Source organism: Podarcis pityusensis, assembly GCF_964106645.2.
Source record: "Podarcis pityusensis genome assembly, chromosome: 2".
NCBI lineage: Eukaryota > Metazoa > Chordata > Lepidosauria > Squamata > Lacertidae > Podarcis > Podarcis pityusensis.
In genome coordinates, this window is record NC_138029.1 from 101,287,562 (window position 1) to 101,305,751 (window position 18,190).

Here is an 18,190-nt window from a genome sequence, read left to right on the forward strand (position 1 = left end):
CGAAAGGGTTTTTTGTTTTTTGAGCTGCTTCGCAAGACGATTTTCCCTATGGGCTTGCTTCGCAAGATGGAAACGTCTTGCAAGTTTGTTTCCTTTTTCTTAACACCGTTAATACAGTTGCGACTTGACTTCGAGGAGCAACTCATAGAACGCGGTGTGGTAGCCTTTTTTGAGGTTTTTAAAGACTTTGGTGATTTTTGAAGCTTTTCCAAAACTTTCCCGACACCGTGCTTCGCAAGACGAAAAAAATCGCAAGACGACAAAACTCGCGGAACAAATTAATTTCGTCTTGCAAGGCACCACTGTAACTGGACATAATTTTTGGATGCATTCACTGTCTGTCATATGGCAGCTATCTATTACCAGTTTTGAATTAATCTAACCACAAAATACAAATCTGGAACAATTAACAATATTTTTACGTTGTCGTATCTCATGTTTAGAGAAATTCTGAGATTCTTTGGCTGACTTGTGCTAAACCGAATCCATTATTCTTTTATCAATCATTTGCTTGCAAGTTTTATCATCTTTCATTTGCTGGCTGCAATTTTGTTTCTTGACAAAATGACATCCCCAGTCATTCATAACATTGTTAGCAGATGGAAATGGTATGCAATAAGTAAATGGATGATTAAATTACGCTTTATTTAATAGAAGCTCTCTGCAAGTGGTTGTCCCTTAATGCAACCATAAAGTATAAAGTAGGACTTTATACTTGAGGCATGTAGTTTCTAGAGTAGGACCAAAGTCCAATATGCAGCAATCAACACATATATAGAACTCTTGAAGCACACCTGAATAACCAGATTAATGTTATCCAATTATTTAGCTTTGAAAAGGTAGCTGGATGGGTTCACCAACCTATGAGCATGGGCCCTGAGCAGTCTCAATTCATTCTAATGGGGTTCTGCTCTTCTTTAAGAACAAGCTAAACTGGACTGGGGTCTAGTTGTTAATTATTTTGGGACAAAAGAAGTAGTCGTTTAAGTTAGATAATGTAATAGTTGAACGTACACCAACTTTCCTTTTGAGGCTCCAATTCCTTGCATGTGCAAGGGCACTGAGTTAAGCACTGGAGCTCTGCCTAGTCACAAGGACTTTCCAAATGGGATATGCAGGCAGAGTCATCTTAGACTTCCCACCATTCACAAAATGAATGGGAAGCCCAAGTTCTAGATTTGGCAAATTAAACTGACAAGACCAGAGAGCCCCCATTGAGCTGGGGGGCAGGGGCGGGAGGAGAGCAGATCCATGTTGTTAGCCTTTTGGAATGCAAAAAAATATATATTTTCAGTATTATTGTCACTGGCCACAGTGTCCCTCCTGACTAAGGTGTTGTGGCATATGGGTTTGGGCTAGGTTGGTACAAAACCTGGTGTTGGTTCTGCTGTATACTGGAAGGAATTTCTTGCTTGGTGCTGGTGTCTGAATTTTTCTTTTAATTTTTTTCTATCTCACTTACTGCTCTTCCTTTGGAGAAGAAGGGGTACACACGGAGGAACTGGACAGTGAACTAGGTAAATCATCCATCTCTCATTTTTGCACCGTTGGTTGGACTGCACCTTTAACTGCTTTAACATCCTTTTCTTTGTATCACTTTTTTCTTCTTTTAATTTCAAGCAAGATCTAACATAGTCGTATCCAAAGGTGTTTTCTTTTCTTTGTTTGTTTGCTTGTTTTGCTTAAGCATGTCATTTTCAAGCAGGGTTGTTGCTGTCCAGTAGATTTGTGGAGCCGTCAACCCGTTTTTCCCTACATGACTCTGGGTCAAATCCGGCTAAGTCATTGGACAAGCAGAATGACTTCAGCTCATACAATGTGAACTTCTCTGCCCTCTTCTGTTTCTGCAATCCCCCTCGCTCTGCCCCAGATCTGCTCTGTATTGTTGGGGGAAACCCTGGAGCAGTTGGGGTTGTGTATGTGCAGGGAGATGGAAGCACGAGTGCAGAAACGGGAGTCATTCCACTCACTTAATGACTTGGTTGGATACAACTCACTGTTTGAAAGTGTTTCTGTGCTACAGGACATGTGTATACGCTTCTCATTAATGCTAACTACTATCGCTTTTATATTCAGTTCGCATTTGAAGTTGGGTACTTGATTTGTGAATCTAACAGTAGTCTGGAATGCCGCCATAATAGTGTAGGGTCCAGTGCTTGCATACAGATTGCTTTCTGCCATGACTCAACTTTGTATCATGCCCTCTCTTGAACCCACCTTTTTTTTGGGGGGGGGGGATATCTGTGGTTCCACACGGCCTAAACCACACCTGAAACTGCCAGAACTCTGTATATTTCATCAAACTTGCTCTTAGCATTGGGAATTAAGAATCCAGAATCGATTCCAGAAATTAGGCAGAATTTGGATTACAAGCCTGGTTCTATTTTCACAGCATGGCCATTTCTAACCCTGACGAGCTAGACTAGATCTGCAGTTGGCATGGTTATGATGCCATCATCGTATCTCCGAAACCATCAAGCAATTATATATTATTGCTTCGTCCCCCATCCACTATTAGGCACTTGATTGCGTTTGGATGTAATGATGGCTACAAACCATAGTTAGGGAGGTTTGTTTGTGAATGAGTTGTGTGCTTGTGTGCGCTTCCCAAGCAGGCTCCGCTTTGTTCTCTGAGTCGGGAAAACAAACCATGGTGTGGCTGGGTAGCACCTGCAGCTGAACCAGTGCTTGCAGTTTGTTCAAGATGGCCTGTGATTTGCTTCCCGACTCAAGGAGAGCCAGTGTGGTGTAGTGGTTAAGAGCGGTAGTCTCCTAATCTGGTGAACCGGGTTCGCGTCTCCGCTCCTCCACATGCAGCTGCTGGGTGACCTTGGGCCAGTCACACTTCTCTGAAGTCTCTCAGCCCCACTCACCTCACAGAGTGTTTGTTGTGGGGGAGGAAGGGAAAGGAGAATGTTAGCCGCTTTGAGACTCCTTAAAGGGAGTGAAAGGCGGGATATCAAATCCAAACTCTTCTTCTGCTGCTTCTTCTTCTTCTTCTTCTGCTTCTTCTGCTGCTGCTGCTTCTTCTTCTTCTTCTTCTTCTTCTTCTTCTTCTTCTTCTTCTTCAAGGAAGGGAGGAGCAGAGAGTTGAGTGCAGCATCACATACCTCCTCCACAGACTTGATTTGCCTAACTATGGAGCTGGCCAGCGGTTTGTCCAAACAGGTCTACCTGAAGTTTCTTTGTTGTACACTGCATCCGTTTACTGCACAACAGTTAGTCCTTCACTGATACAGCAGCCACGAGTGTAGCTTTTCTTTAAAGCGTATTAGGAAACATGGTTGTCCTACAACATGTTATCACCCTTTCAAAATGTAGCTCAGCAGCTGCAGTGTATGAAATGTGCAGTTCCTTAGTATTCAGACACATGCATGTGTGTGTGTGTGTGTGTGTGTGTGTGTGTGTGCACCCAGTCCCACTTAGAGAATGAACTTTTACAGAATCCGAGGAGGAAGCTGATCCCTTAAGACTGACAGCGATGGTAGCTTACTCTAACAAAAGGTTAACAAGGCGAATATAAATAGAGCAAAATAGTGATACACTTAGGACAGGTACCCGAAAAGAGGAGCTGCCTCTGGCACTTGGGTTATAGGATGGTACTCAACAAACTTCTTTTTTTCCCCTCAGAGTAGAAGCATTCAAATCAATAAACGTGTATACTCAATAAACAGATGTACTCTGAGTAAAACAGAAGTTGATTTCCACCGAACATGTTTTAGAGATTTGGGATACAATGCAACGTTGCGCTTTTACAAATGTTCCATCTTCACAAACCTATCTGCATATCAAGCATATCTGCTTGCCAGATGGAGCAATCCCCCTTATGTTCTGAGGGGTTCTCCCACCCCACCCAGTTTCAGGAGGAGCAGAGGAGGGGGAAAACCCCTTGCGCAAGTGGAAAAACCCTTGCGCAGATCTTCTGCTGACAGGCTTTGTCAGGCGCACCCCACCCTTTTGACTTGTTCATCTCCCACTTGTGGGTGTTCTGTTTGCTTTTGATATTCATTGGGCCTTCTACTTCATGAACAATTCTTCTTCCATACGCTGAGCAGCAGGCCTGCTTTGCAGCATGCGCCCTGGTGTTCGAAGCACTAAACTCTATGAAAGGTGAAAGAGACGGTTCACGTTTCCAAACGCTCTAGGACAAATGTAGGAGAGCTGCAGCTGGTCCGTGGCTCTCTGGCAGCTCAGCTGTGTGCCCCTGACTATTTGGAGCTTGTACTACTTTATCATTCACTCATTTGTTATATTTCTAAATATACATCCCAAAGGGATCTCATGGTGCTGTGCAGCAAGTAGTAAATACTGTAACACGGCATATATATTAAAACATGGGTAGGCAAATTAAGGCCCAGGGGCCAGATCCGGCCCAATCGCCTTCTAAATCCAGCCCACAGACGGTCTGGTAATCAGCGTATTTTTACATGAGTAGAATGTGTCCTTTTATTTAAAATGCATCTCTGGGTTATTTGTGGGGCCTGCCTGGTGTTTTTACATGAGTGGAATGTGTGCTTTTATTTAAAATGCATCTCTGGCTTATTTGTGGAGCATAGGAATTCGTTCATTCCCCCCCTCCAAAAAAAATATAGTCCAGCCCCCCACAAGGTCTGAGGGACGGTGGACTGGCCCACAACTGAAAAAGTTTGCTGACCCCTGCCTTAACGGTTAGAAGTCATGGAGAACAAAGCAGGGCTCAGCTCACCCCTTCCCACATGCTTGACCAACTTTTTTTAAAAAATGGCAGTGTTTACAGCTGCAAAAAAACAACACCACTGATACACACATGGCCAGTCTGCTTGTCACACATGTTACTAATTAGCCATACGTTTCTCCAGGGTGAGGACAACCAAGAATGCCAATGTCACTACCTTCTGTGTGTTTGCGCATGGGCAGAAAGAAGTAAAGTAACATATCAGTCAGTCAATCTCAGTTGGTTAGAATGTGGTGCTGATAACGCCAAGGTTGCAGGTTTGAGCTAGTCCAGGAGGTGGTGTTCAGATGATCCTCAGGGACCCTTCCAACTATGTTTCTGTGATTCTGCGAATCGTTTTGTTTGTATGCCACTTTTCCAAAACCAAAACCACGCTCAGGGCGGCTTACCACATCCAAAAATTGCATAACTACAAACAGAAAAGTAGCCATAAACAAAACATCAAAATGTACACAACAAAATTGATCCATTTCCACATAAATCATAATAAGATGCAAAATAAAGGTACAAAAAATAAACAGCAGCAACCCCACCAATAAAACCCCTGAAACAATACTCCAGCCGACGTATGAGAAGTTTATTCTCCAATCGGCTTTGCAATTTCCCCAATGTTGCGTGTGCGTCGTTTTTCCCCTAAGTGCGAATTTCAAGAGAAACTGCATGCAAATCTGTGCACACCTGTTAAAATGCAACTCATTTAAGACAGAAAGAAAACAAACAAAAGAAACAAAAAAAAGCTTCTTTTGGTAATGTTTTAAGTGGCAACCTTTCACCTTGGTGGTGGATTATCAACAATGTTGCTTACAGTTTCAATATTGATGTTTGTTTTTGGAATTTAGCACTTGTTTGTCAAAATGCTTCAGATCAAAAAGGCAAAGAAAAGGCAGGGACAAATCTCTCCAAGGTGAATTTTAATAACATTTTATTTGGTACATTTAAAAAATAAATAAAAATGGCACAGGTACTAAACACGGAGACCCAGAGCTGATTTCTCTCTTCGGTGACATTCCAGCCAGCTTCAACTTCCACATTTTGGAAGTACTCTGGACACCTAGACATTGATTTTTTAAAAAGGTATAATATCTTTGGAAGCATTTTTAAAGCCCAGATTTTAAGCTCACATGTGACTCTAACAAAGAAAAAAAACAACGATATTTTGTTTGGTTTTCTTTGGTGAAGGATTACAGAGGAAAATTTAGGTCTTCTGGGTTTTTTTCTCCCCAAAAACGTTTAAATAATTTTTCACAAAATTATAAACAAACAAACAAACAAACATAAATCATAACCTTATTAAAATTACACTTATTAACATTGTTAAGTGACTTCCTCGCTTCCCCTTGATTGGGTTTCAATGTACCGTATTTTTTGCTCTATAAGATTCACTTTTTCCCTCCTAAAAAGTAAGGGGAAATGTGTGTGTGTCTTATGGAGCGAATGCAGGCTGCACAGCTATCCCAGAAGCCAGAACAGCAAGAGGGATTGCTGCTTTCACTGCGCAGCAATCCCTCTTGCTGTTCTGGCTTCTGAGATTCAGAATTTTTTTTTTTCTTGTTTTCCTCCTCCAAAAACTAGGTGCGTCTTGTGGTCTGGTGCGTCTTATAGAGCAAAAAATACAGTATATCCATTTAACGGTTTTCCAAATCAGAGATTTGCAAATTTTGGGTCTTCTGCGTGGCAATTTTATTGCCTTCTAATGCTGTACCCAGAAAGCCCTTGTTTCTCGTCTGCAGAAAAGACCAGTTTATCATTTTTGCCAAGTGTTTCCTTTCTTGCACATGCGCCTCCAAACCACTCCGCCTCTACCCCCAATCAGCACTGGCTTGCATTTCCTTTTTTTATATCTCAAGGAATCCAAAGATGCTTCAGAAGGATAGCATTAAAAAAGGGGGGGGAGATGTGGGTGGGGGAAGTTGGAGGGAAACCTGCCTTTTATTTGCAAACAAGGAACATGTGGAGCAGAACTCATTAAATAATTTCTCTTGATTTTCAGCCAGTTTCCGCATTGCAAACATACATCTTGAGTAATTAGCCCATGTGTGTTTATAAGGGTTTCATTGCTGTTCAGTCTGGAGCTATTTGTGTCCTTATGGCATTGTAGCTGGAGCCTGTCGATAGCACACTGGATAACTGTTTCGTGTTGCGCAGGCTACAAAATAGGGTTTGGGTGTTTTTTCTTTCCTTTTCAAGGCTGCAATCCTATATGTGCTTCCTGGGAACAAGTCTTACGGGGACGTCCTTCTAAGTAGACATGCATATGATTGTGCTGTTAACCAATGCTTGTTTCACAAACATTGCTTTTTGCTGTGGTCTTAGAATAACTCTCACTTTGGTTATTTTTTACCATTATAGGTAAGCTCAATGAAACGGTCTGATTTTTAAAAAGACACTGATATGCTGAGCATAGAGTGTCTTCTTACTCTCTCTTTCTTTCTTTGAATTCACCCTATGAGTTTAGGTTAAAACCCTATTTGGAGTGTGCTATGTCAGAATTCAGGTGGGGTGTGTGTGTGTTTTAATATTCCCTGCTGAGGATGAGAAAAAGGATGTTGGACTAGATCAGTGTTTCCGAAACTTGGGTCTCCAGCTGTTTTTGGACTACAGCTCCTATCATCCCTAGCTAGCAGGACCAGTGGTCAGGGATGATGGGAATTGTAGTTGGAAAAAACAGCTAGAGACCCAAGTTTCAGAAAGACTGGACTAGATGGATGTTTGGCTTGCTCCAGCAAGGTAATTCTTGTTTTGTATTCACGTCAAAAACTCCCTGCCTGTGAAAGCTTGGCTTATTGAGGAGTGTAGCTCTGATCCAAGACGGTGCCTTCCTGATGTTATTGGACTGCAACTCTCATAACCCTTGCTTGCTTAGGGCTGATGGCAGCCAAAGTCCTACAACATGTGGATGGCACCACATTGCCTAACTTTTAAGAACCTAACATGTTGGGGATGGTTTTAATAAATGTTATAAATGTAGCTTTGATTTTTTTTCAGTGTTTAATTGTATTTTAAGTGGTTCTTATTTTTGTCTGTAAGCTTCCTTGAGTCCCATCGGGGAGAAATGCGGGGTATAAATAAATATATTACAGTAAAAATATGAGCCTGCAGGATCAGGTCAGTAGCTCAGCATCCTGTTTTCACAGTGGCCAACCAGATACCCTTGGGAAGCCTGAAAGATGACCATGAGCATTGTGCACACCTAGGAGTCCCAGCAAGTCTGAACCTTTCCCCCCATGTGCCAACTTTTGCTATATACAGTGGGTCCCCCCCCCAATATGGGAAGTGTTCAGTCAAGTAACCCTCCCCACCCCTACCTTCTCAAGTGGAGTATCAGGAGCTTTATTCAAAATGAAACCTCTCTTAGTCCTGGCTTGTGATGTTCACATAAACTGGGGAAAGCAAAAGTGATTCATTGGAAAAGGTTTCCTGTGAGCTGAAAGAATTGCTCTTATCATTCAGACTACACAGCCCACACAATTGCCCTCATCTGTATTGTGTCCACAGAGGACAAATGATGGATTCATGTCTTCTGAGGTTGTTCATGGCTGCCTTTCGAAAAGGATGGCACATCCCATCCTCCTTAAAGCTACTAGGCACTGTACCCAAGTTAAGCTTTTTTTTCCTTCATTTTTTTTAAAAGGTAGCAATTTGCTTCTGATAAGTAGAGCTGCTTCAGAGCAAATCTCGTGTTTTGGTGCCTGTGGCCCTTTTGACGCACCATTCTCTCTTATCGAGAGCAGGAGAAAACAAAACAGACAAGTTAAAAAAGCAAACTCCGATGTACGCTCAAATGGTTTTTCTTCATTGACTAATTATGCTTATAGAAGTATTTACGCCTCCAGCTTTGCAAACCTGCAGGCGTGGAGCTCTTAGCTTTTCCTGAGCAATCTTCCTTTTGCTGCATCTCCCCCCCCCCCCCCCCGCAGTTGTAAAACTGAAAATTACTTTAAGGTGCGATTAAGGGATAATGATTTTGTGACAGGTTTTGTAACATGATAAAATGACTGCACGTGCACAGAGATTTATGCTGTCAGTGCCGGGATTCTGATCCCTTTCAGTTGTGATAGAAATGTGAAGTGCTTAGATAGAGCTAAGAGACAATTGCTGCAAGTTGGGCCACATTAGCAGTTTGCTAGCTGCTGCGGGAAGACCTGCCTTTTTTGGGGTGCTCACATGGACATCAGCTGGGCATATTGACAGACACCAGATCATGTGACGTCGCTGGGAATGTTGCCCCTATTTTGCGATATAATTGTATTACTCTCTATTGTAAAGAATTTCAAAAATCTCGCTCTGCAGACATAGCTAATGAATATGAGCCTGTTGTCATTTGATCCTTGTTTCAGGGCCCTGTTACCTTCTGGGCTCCGTAAGCCTTTTTGCCATTAAATGTCCATCCAAATGCATTTTGACAGCCATAACAAAAACTTCTGACACCGAACGAAGTGCTGCACGAAAGCTCCCAGGAGACTGACCTGCGAAAGCTGGTGCTGTACCTTAGGACTCTTGGGGTTGTATCCAGCGAAGTTATTCCTATTAGTGGCAAGGCTCCCCACTTGCACAAAATGACATATTCAGCCCACATGCCTCCTGTGCATTTGGGGAGAGAGATCACTAGGAGAAGAAAACGAGAAGTTCTGTTGCACAGGTGGGAGTCCTTTGCACTAAAGGAATGACATATTTGGATCTTGGTTCATTTTACTGCAACAGATTTCCTTTTTGGGGGAAAGAGACTGTGTGTGCCTCACCCTTTAAGCTGCACAATGTGTCCTGAGAAGCCATTTCCATGAACGTGTTGTCCAGTGAGTGAATAGATTGTTTTAAAAAGCGTATTCTTAAAAGTTGCATGCTCTAGGATTGCAGCAAGCGTTATGTGAAAACGTAGTTGGGGGCAGCGGGGAGGATAAATCTGCAAGTGAAAGTAAAATGCTTTAAATAAGTAATATCCATTTGTTTCCAGAACTACCTACTGGTTGGGAAAAGATTGAAGATCCTGTATATGGTGTCTACTATGTAGAGTAAGTAACTTTGTCGCCGTAATGATTTTTATGTGACCCTTAACACGCTGCAGATAGCAGCATCCAACCACTGTGTGGAAATCCACTTGAGCTGGGCATTTGTCATTGGAAATTTAGCCACCTTGACTGATTTATCATTAACAGGCTGTGGTGCTATGTGCCAGTATGTAGCTAGCAGCATAAAACTGCAAATACTCGGCTCTTTCTGTAGTATGGATGCTTGAAAAGGAAAAGAGAGAGAGGAGGGTACCTCATGCATTGCTCTTGTGCACCCCCTAGTGATAATTAAGGGAGAAAACACAAATTCAGCCTGAGAGACAGGAAACTCCATTTCCTGTATGCTTTGGAATGATATACTAGCAGTCTGGTGTAAGCTGTTTACTGAAAATGAGGATTGAAAAGAGTTGCTGTGAAATGAAGACAATACAGACCTCAGTTTTAAGTCCTGGGTTCCTAAGTAAATGCCAGTTCAGAAACATCGCCTGCATCTGAAAAGCAGGGGCACAGGATTCGCAGATTCACTATCTGAATATGGCAGCAAACTGGCATTCTTAAAGACAGAAATCTTCTTAGATTAACTGAACTGGGTCACAGTTTTTGGCTTTAATTCCTGCTTTTGCTAGCGTTGCAGTGTAGCCAAAATGACTACTGTGACTTTATTCCAAATGTGTGGAAACAAACATTACCCAGAAGGAATCCTGCAGTGAGCAGTTGCTTTAAAGGGGGGCAGCATTTTTACAAGGACGACTTCCTTCTCTCCCCCACCCCCCCAATTCTGCCTTGCTCTTGATTTAGACGGCAGCTCTCTCCCTTAAGAAATTGAGATTCCATTTTAGTTTCATTGCTAACCCCCACAAGAATGCATGTTTAATTATATGTACGAATGAATAGATGAGCTCCCTGGTATCTCTCAGCTCACAGTGTTTTCTTTAGTTGGAAGAGTTAACCTTTCATGGTGTGTGTTTGTTGTTTTAACTCATGGCCTCTGAGCCTTGGACTCCAACGTTAGCAAACCGTATAATTAAAACATGACATTTATTTCGCTGGAGACATCAAGGAGAAATATTTATCTTTTCTCTTTCTTTTTCCTTTTTTTTTTTTTTTTTGGCTATTAAACACCATACTAAGAAATCTCTCCAGTATCTTCCAACCCACTGTGTGTGTGTGTGTGTGTGAGAGAGAGAGAGAGAGAATGCATGGTGCACAAATAATCCATTTATATTAAGTCCTCTGCTTCAGTGAAAAATTGGCTGGCAACATGAGAAAGCAGCATAAGAGAAACAGTGGTTTGGGATCTAAAGAGCTGGTCTGTAGCATTGGACACATGTGCTTGGGCCTCTTAGTTCTTCCCTTTCCACAACAGTCCTGTGTGCCTGAACCCCTAAAAACAGGGCATTTCCCCTCCCTAAAAAAAAGGGGTAGATCACTGTCAGATTTTAATGCTGAAAGTAGATTGCAGTCCCTCAGGAGTTGGCCACCCCTGCTCTAGGCGATGATCACAGCATGCAGGGAAGAATGTATGGGAGAAGGCAGACATTAAGTTACCCTAGTTTCAAGTCCTCTGGTACTTAAAATGTTAACACCAGCTCCTTGAACAGATAGAAAGTGGTAGTCATGCTGGCCACATGACCCGGAAGCTGTCTGCGGACAAACGCCGATTCCCTCGGCCTATAGAGCGAGATGAGCGTGCAACCCCAGAGTTGTCTGCGACTGGACAAATCAATGCAAATCTTAGAAAACTGGCATGGTAGAATCAAAATGTCTAGCATCTGTCAGCATCCTGTTTTCAACCTTTGGTAGCCGTTTTTAAACATTTTTCGGTGGCAACCCCACACAGCGCGTGTTACAGGGGTCGCATCGTTTGAAGGCCATTGGAGGTATGTCTGACTTTGTCAGGGTGGACTGGTTGTCAAATCAGATGAAGCTGGAATAAGGAGCCTTTTGCAACTGATGCCACCGACACATTTAACAGCGCTGGCTGAAGGAGCACACCCAAGCTACAAACCTGAACTTTCTGGTGGACTGTAACCACACTCAGAACATTCTCCACCTGCTTTAAACTGCCAGCAGTTCTGTTTTGTGACTGCATTATGCTTCAGCCTGTTCCACCCCATCCAGGCTTTGATGGCTACCAATGAGCAGCAACTTTGCAATAAGAGAGAGAGAGAGTTGGGTGCCATCAGCATACTGATGGCTCTGCAGCCCAAATACCTAGATACCTTCCCCCAGCAGCTTCATTTAGAGGTTTAACAGCATTGTGCCAGCAAGATGGAGCCTTGCAGAACCCCATTAGCCACTGGCCAAGGAGAAGAGCAACAATCTACCAGATCCACTCCTTTGGGCCTGTCTCTCAGGAATGTGACTTCAGCACTGAACCCCTAACTTACACTCAGAAGGATGCCCATGGTCGATGGTACCAAAAAAACACTGGGAGAACCAACAGAGTCACACTTCCACTGTAGATCATAGAGCATCCATATCAGATTCCATACCAAAAGACCAACAGGCTGAAATCTATATATGATAAACCCACAACTTGTGCTTGCTTTACTTAACACAATCACAACTTTATGCTGGTGGTGGTGGTGGGAGGACAAATAAATGAATACAGAGTGAGAGAAGCCCACTCTCCATTTATTTTATTTCATTTTCCCACACACCCAGTGGCTTTTCCTCACTAGGCTTTGGGAAGGCAGCACGAGGGCTCCCGACAGCATTCCAGAGCCTGTGTGCATCCTTCCCAAAGCCCCGTGCTTTGATTACTGGAATCTGGGAAAGTCACGGGTCTCAGCATGACTTTCCCACAACCTTCCCTGACCCCAGTAAGCACCCCTCAACCTTGCCGATGATGGGGCAGTTCCAGGGGTTCCTGACTTTGCACAGTTGTGCCTTTTTCACACAAACCCCCACAACAGAGCCCTTGTGTAAGCGGCAGGCCCGCTGTCGTTCATTTCACCAGAAAACTCCTGGTGGTAGAAAGGTAGGATTCACACAATTCTGCTTTTCACACCGTAATTTCACTTCTCCCCCGATAGCCTGATCATTTGATGCTTCACTATATTGCTGTTGTTCTGGGATAGCTTTTTTCAACACATGTTATTTAGACAGGGAAAATATATTGCATAATGAGACTATCAAATTTGATGACTAGTACAAATGCATGTTCAGGATAATCCAATTCCAAGCCTGTCTATTGCCATTTCCTCCTTTGAATCCACAGTTGGGGTTTTTTCTCCTTATCCGGCCATCCCTACCTGCAAGTAGGATCAACATACAGTGGTACCTCTGGATGCGAATGTGATCCATTCCGGAGCCCCGTTTGCATCCAGAAGTGAACGCAACCCACGTCTGTGCATGCACAGGTCGCGATTCGCTGCTTTTGTGCATGCGCGTGATGTCATTTTGACCGTCTGCGCATGCGCAAGCGGCGAAACCCAGAAGTAACATGCTCCATTACTTCTGGGTCGCTGCAGCACGCAACCCGAAAATACTTATCCCAAAGCTACTTCAACCCGAGATATGACTGTATTTGTAAGAGTTGTATGGATGATGAAGATAGCAATAGGTCTGATAAGGTCATACTGATACTTTTTCACTTTTGCCTTAGTCTTTTTTCTAAAAAATGACCGAATATAGCCACCAGGCCTATTGCTCCTAACTGCTACCCATGAACCCGAGAACCTCCATGCTAGTGGCAGTTTAAGCACACGGAGAGAATACTCATTTTGCGTATGCATTCGTACCCCACCATGATGTACGTACATCCACGTGTACCATTGTATCTCATTTTCCTAGTATTTCAACCCATTATAAACACTTCAGCTGACTTTTCTGGCCTTTTCCTGCCTGTTCCAAGGCCTTCGTCCTCATCAGAGACGGCATTTGTAACCTATTTTGAGGAAGTGCCGGGTGCAGTTAAGAACTAAGACAAAACTTTTATCACCATTCACTCAGTGTTTTGCATTTGTGAGATTTGGATTATCTTCAGCTGGAAGGCTTCCACCTTTGTCGTCTAAGATCCATTTTCAGTATAGGATGGTAAGGCATTATTTCTCACACTGAGGTTTTGGAGAGGGGCCTAAACATTGTTTGCATGTGTGTTTGTGTGTGTGTGGTAGTGTTGTAAACAAAAGTTGCCCTTTTCTCTTATGGGGTATCCAAGAGCCCATATAGAGTCCTTACATAGGTTCCCTATTGGTAGGAGAGAATAACAGAGGCCAACCAGAGAATATTGAGAAGCAAAGCAGCTAGTAAGCTTGATTTTTATTGATCTGTTGCAACAGGGTGCTCCCCTTGCCCGCAGGAGAGAGGAGGGACCCAGAAAAATGGCATGCAAGGCCTTATAAAGACTTTTGAAATTTCCACCCTGTAGATCAAGACCACCCCCAGAAACATCATACCTACATCACAAAAAAGGCGGTCTAAACAGAAATTTGAATGTTGTTTTTCTCCTGTCCTTGTTTATCTTCTGTCTGGCAGGTTACTTGATTGGATACCCTGGGGAGCCTGGCCAGTCTTTTGTAATGATAAATACTTAGTTCCTGGACCATGTCACAGGCTCACACCCTATTCAAACACAGACATACCCTTAAGACAGGATTTGTGAAGGAAAAGACAATGGGGAGGCTTTTTCCACTTCGACCTTGCAGAGAAAACATTTGCTCAGTTTAGGAATCAAAATGGCTTCAGGTCGGTCTTCCTGTGCTGATTTATGTACGTGCGGTTATGAACATTACCATATATCTAAGACCTCAAAATTCCTCTCACGGTAGGGAAGCAGTTAGTCAGCTTTGTTGTCAGCTTCTCACATACCAGGGATGGGGAGCCTTTTCCAGCTTGAGGAACACTTTGCATTTTGGGGAACCCCCAGGGGTGGGCAGGGCCTGAGGCAAAAGGGGTTGGAGCAACAGGTGCATGCAGTTGGCTGCACCCCAGCCATGCAAATACCAGCAGTTTTAACACCCATACATGTCTCCACATGCAGAAAACAAGAGGCATCGTCATAGTTCAAGGACACCTTCTAGCCAAGAGAAACCGCTTAGAGAGGGCATGGAGCAGGGCCGATGAGCAGCGTGGCCTGAAGCGGGGGATGGATATGTGGCCTGGAGGTCTGCATTTGTTCCCCAGACCTGAGCCTTGCAACCCCTTCCATCTACCCCTTCCAGCAACCCAATGGAATACAAGGACACTCTGAAGGCCAGCTCCAAAGCATGCATAATAGCAATATGGGGGCTTGCTAGACTTAGATGAGTGAGGTCTGCCCCAGGAGGCATTATCTGCATTTGAGCAAGATGTACATCCTCTGAAGGAGTACTTCATACTTCACAAGGCTAGCGCTTTGCAAGACCAGGAACAACATCATCCTTGACACTGACACCAGCTCATCTGTTCATAATATGCAAGCGCATCTGCTGGTCCAAAACTGGACTTGCGTCTCCCATGAGAAGCTGCAAAAGAGCCAACAATGGCTGTATTACTCATCTGGTGCAGCTCCCAGGGGAGGTTTGTTTTTTAGCTGGAGGAAGAGAGTGGACTTTCTCCTTCCAGTTCCATCCATCTGTGTGCCAGTAGGGAAACCCGTTCTGCTCATTCTTCCTACTTGCTCTGCAGGGCCCCACTTGGGAAATGGGAGAGAATGGCAAAGAGAGTTATGAATAACCTCACGTGCCCTCACCCACCAAGGTCTGGGTCACAGCACTGGAGTCCCACAGAGGCTCGAGAAGGGGCTGCTGGCTTGCAGTGACATGGAGACTCTCATAACCCTTCTTCATAACCGAGAGGAACCTGGGATGCTTTTATTTCCTTCACATTTATTGCACTCATTAAATTAATGTTGCTCTGTCAAATGCAGCCCCTCTTCCTAATAGCCTTTTTTTACGTTGTGAGCTTCTATTACGAGCCGAGCCAAAAGAAATCTGAGCTGGACCCTGTGAGTGCAATGCTGTTGTTTGATAATAGTTTTTGTTTATATATTCTATAACTGCTACAAGGACTGGAGTCCAGATGGACATGAGGGTAAACTTTGCATTGGGCTCAAGGTTTGTATTCAAAGAATTAATGTGAATAATGCACAGGCACAAACAGGGGAGCAATAGGGGAGGCCCGTCTTTCAGCAATTAGCTTATAAGGAAACCTGCACTGCTCTTATACTTGGCTCAAAAGCTGCCAGGGTGCCCTTGATGAGGTGCTGGCAGCCTTGTCTCCTCCCTGCCATGGTGCCCCACAGCCTTGGCAAGTGCAGTGATACGGGTGCTGCTCCAGCCATTCACACAGCGCCTTAACCTGTTCCACCGTGGTGCTTCAAAAAGTCTAGGGCCTGATCCTACCCACCACTGCACCATCATAGAAGATCAGGCTCTAAGATTGCATCCGATTGCATCCAGCCGATCCCCAGATGTTCGCACTGTCCCATTGTTTTCAATGGAGCTGTGCCAAAGGCAGACAGACACCGATTGTGTTTCTTTCTCGTTGGGTCATCCAGGCACGGCCATGTGGTAATTCAGGAAGTGCCAGTCGGACTCTAGCTCAGGTTCGTTGAAAACAATGGAGCACCCCAGGGAAAATGAACACGCTCAAAAGAACTCTTGCCTTTGGAATCACGAAGCTGTGTTTTGTTTTTGTTTTTGTTAAAAAGTAACCTATAAGCGAGATCTCCAAGTGGCTGTAGCAAGACTACTAATGGCTTAAAGTTATTGGCTTAACTTTTTGATAACAGAGTTGCTTTGTTCTTCTAACCTTTTCACAGGTGTTTTTAATTTTCGGCCATCCATCCTTTATTTATGTGGCAGACTTTGGAATCCCCATATGCTGATTCTTTTTTGGAGATTTCTGCTAGGGTTATTAACTCGCAGCGATAGTGTCCGTGGCTTGTTTGTGGTCTTTCCGCTAAGCCTCTCTGCAGTCTGCTTTTGCAAAGTTTATTCCGGAGCATTTATAAGTAGCTTGCATGTACTGTGATGATATAGCATGTTGTTCAGATATCTTAGAGATATCGCCGCCGTATTAAACTCTGCTGAACCCAACAATGGCTGCACATCTGAGAATCGGATGACTGTCTTGCATGGACTCTCCTGCCTTAATATCATTGTTCGCAGATAAACTGCTACTTTAGAGTATTTGAAAGAATTAGCCGTACCTCTTCAAGATGCCATGCCAGATAAGAAGCTGTGAACATTTCCCCACCCCTTTAGAGCAGCTTTCTGACACATAGTCCACAGGTCTTGCATTTGACTTCTCTCCTCCCCCTGCCACGTTTCTGTTAGAGGAGTCTTTCAGCTTGCTTAAGGTTTCTTTTTCTTTTCTGTTTTCGCCAAGTATTCCCTTATTTAACGGTGATCTTTCTTTTTAGCCACATCAACCGGAAAACACAATATGAAAACCCAGTTCTGGAAGCTAAACGGAAGAAACAGCTTGAGCAGCAGCAGCAGCAACCACCACAACCACCAGAAGGTTGGCAACTACTCTGCAAAATTGTCAGGGTTGAAATATTTGCTAAACACCACATGTACTTCCTTAAGGTTTCGTATTGTTTAATTATTGAATTCCTGGCTAGGCCCAGCTGCCCTTCCACACAGAGCCAGGCGCAGTTGAAGAGAGATAACAGTGCATGGACAGAAATACACCAGAACTGATTAATAAACCTGGCCTGCAAAAACCAGTCCCAATACATTTGCCTCTATTATGAAATATATGTAGCCTTTGCAGAGTCCCCATACAGAGTCCTGCAGGTTGTGATTTATCTACCAAGAGTACCATTCTGAGAGCGTCCACAGGCAGCTTAGCACAAGCCAGCGAAATGGCAGGTTTCCAGAACTGCATACCACGGGCTGTAACCAACATTTGCCACTCACAGTTTGTTTTGCAGAGGCAAACCATGAGCCTGGGTTTGGGCATAATGCTAAGCCAAACCACGGCTAAGCCCCAAACAGCAGAATCAGTGGGGAGTGCAATAGCTACGTTCTTCGCTTTGGGAACCCACACGTCTGTTCATTCACGTTGGCGTCGCATTGCTTGCATTTGTGCAAACTGAGCCAGCATATTGAGAGTGTCTTTACTCTATTGGATTATTGGGTTAGGATGCATAGTAGAATACAGAGTAGGCATTAGGAAATAGAACAAGCAGGAAGCTGCCGTTGAAAATGGCTGGCCCTCCCTTCGGTGTCTGTGGATGAGAAAGAACTTGCCTAGTTCCTCAAGTTGCTGCTGTGTGTTCACGATAGGCAAACCAGTGAATACTTTCAGGGGGGAAACTGATATGTGCAACTGCTTTCCAGAAGTAATGCAAGTGCGATGCAAGGCATTCTCTCCTGTGTGGATTTCAGTATCCACGATCAACAGTTCCAAATGCAAAGGATGCAAACCCATGTGGGTGTTTGCGCAGACCCATCCTCTGTGGACAACTGAGAGGTGGCCAAAGAAAGATCAGTGATTGCAATGAACAGAGTCCTGTGGCACACATCTTGCAGGC

General features: G+C 43.9%; 1 protein-coding gene across 13 annotated transcripts in view; it reads left to right on the plus strand.

The window, feature by feature from the left end:
• Positions 1-18,190, plus strand: part of MAGI1 (membrane associated guanylate kinase, WW and PDZ domain containing 1) — a 480,056-nt gene that overhangs the window by 378,329 nt on the left and 83,537 nt on the right. For 7 of the 13 annotated variants that reach the window (XM_080995595.1, XM_080995596.1, XM_080995599.1 and 4 more), the window contains exons 7-10: positions 1,482-1,517; positions 9,666-9,723; positions 15,714-15,761; positions 17,072-17,172. In XM_080995595.1, coding sequence (XP_080851721.1) covers positions 1,482-1,517; positions 9,666-9,723; positions 15,714-15,761; positions 17,072-17,172 — 243 coding nt within the window. The remainder of the gene's footprint in view (positions 1-1,481; positions 1,518-9,665; positions 9,724-15,713; positions 15,762-17,071; positions 17,173-18,190) is intronic. The other 6 variants (XM_080995597.1, XM_080995603.1, XM_080995602.1 and 3 more) reach the window with 3 other exon arrangements.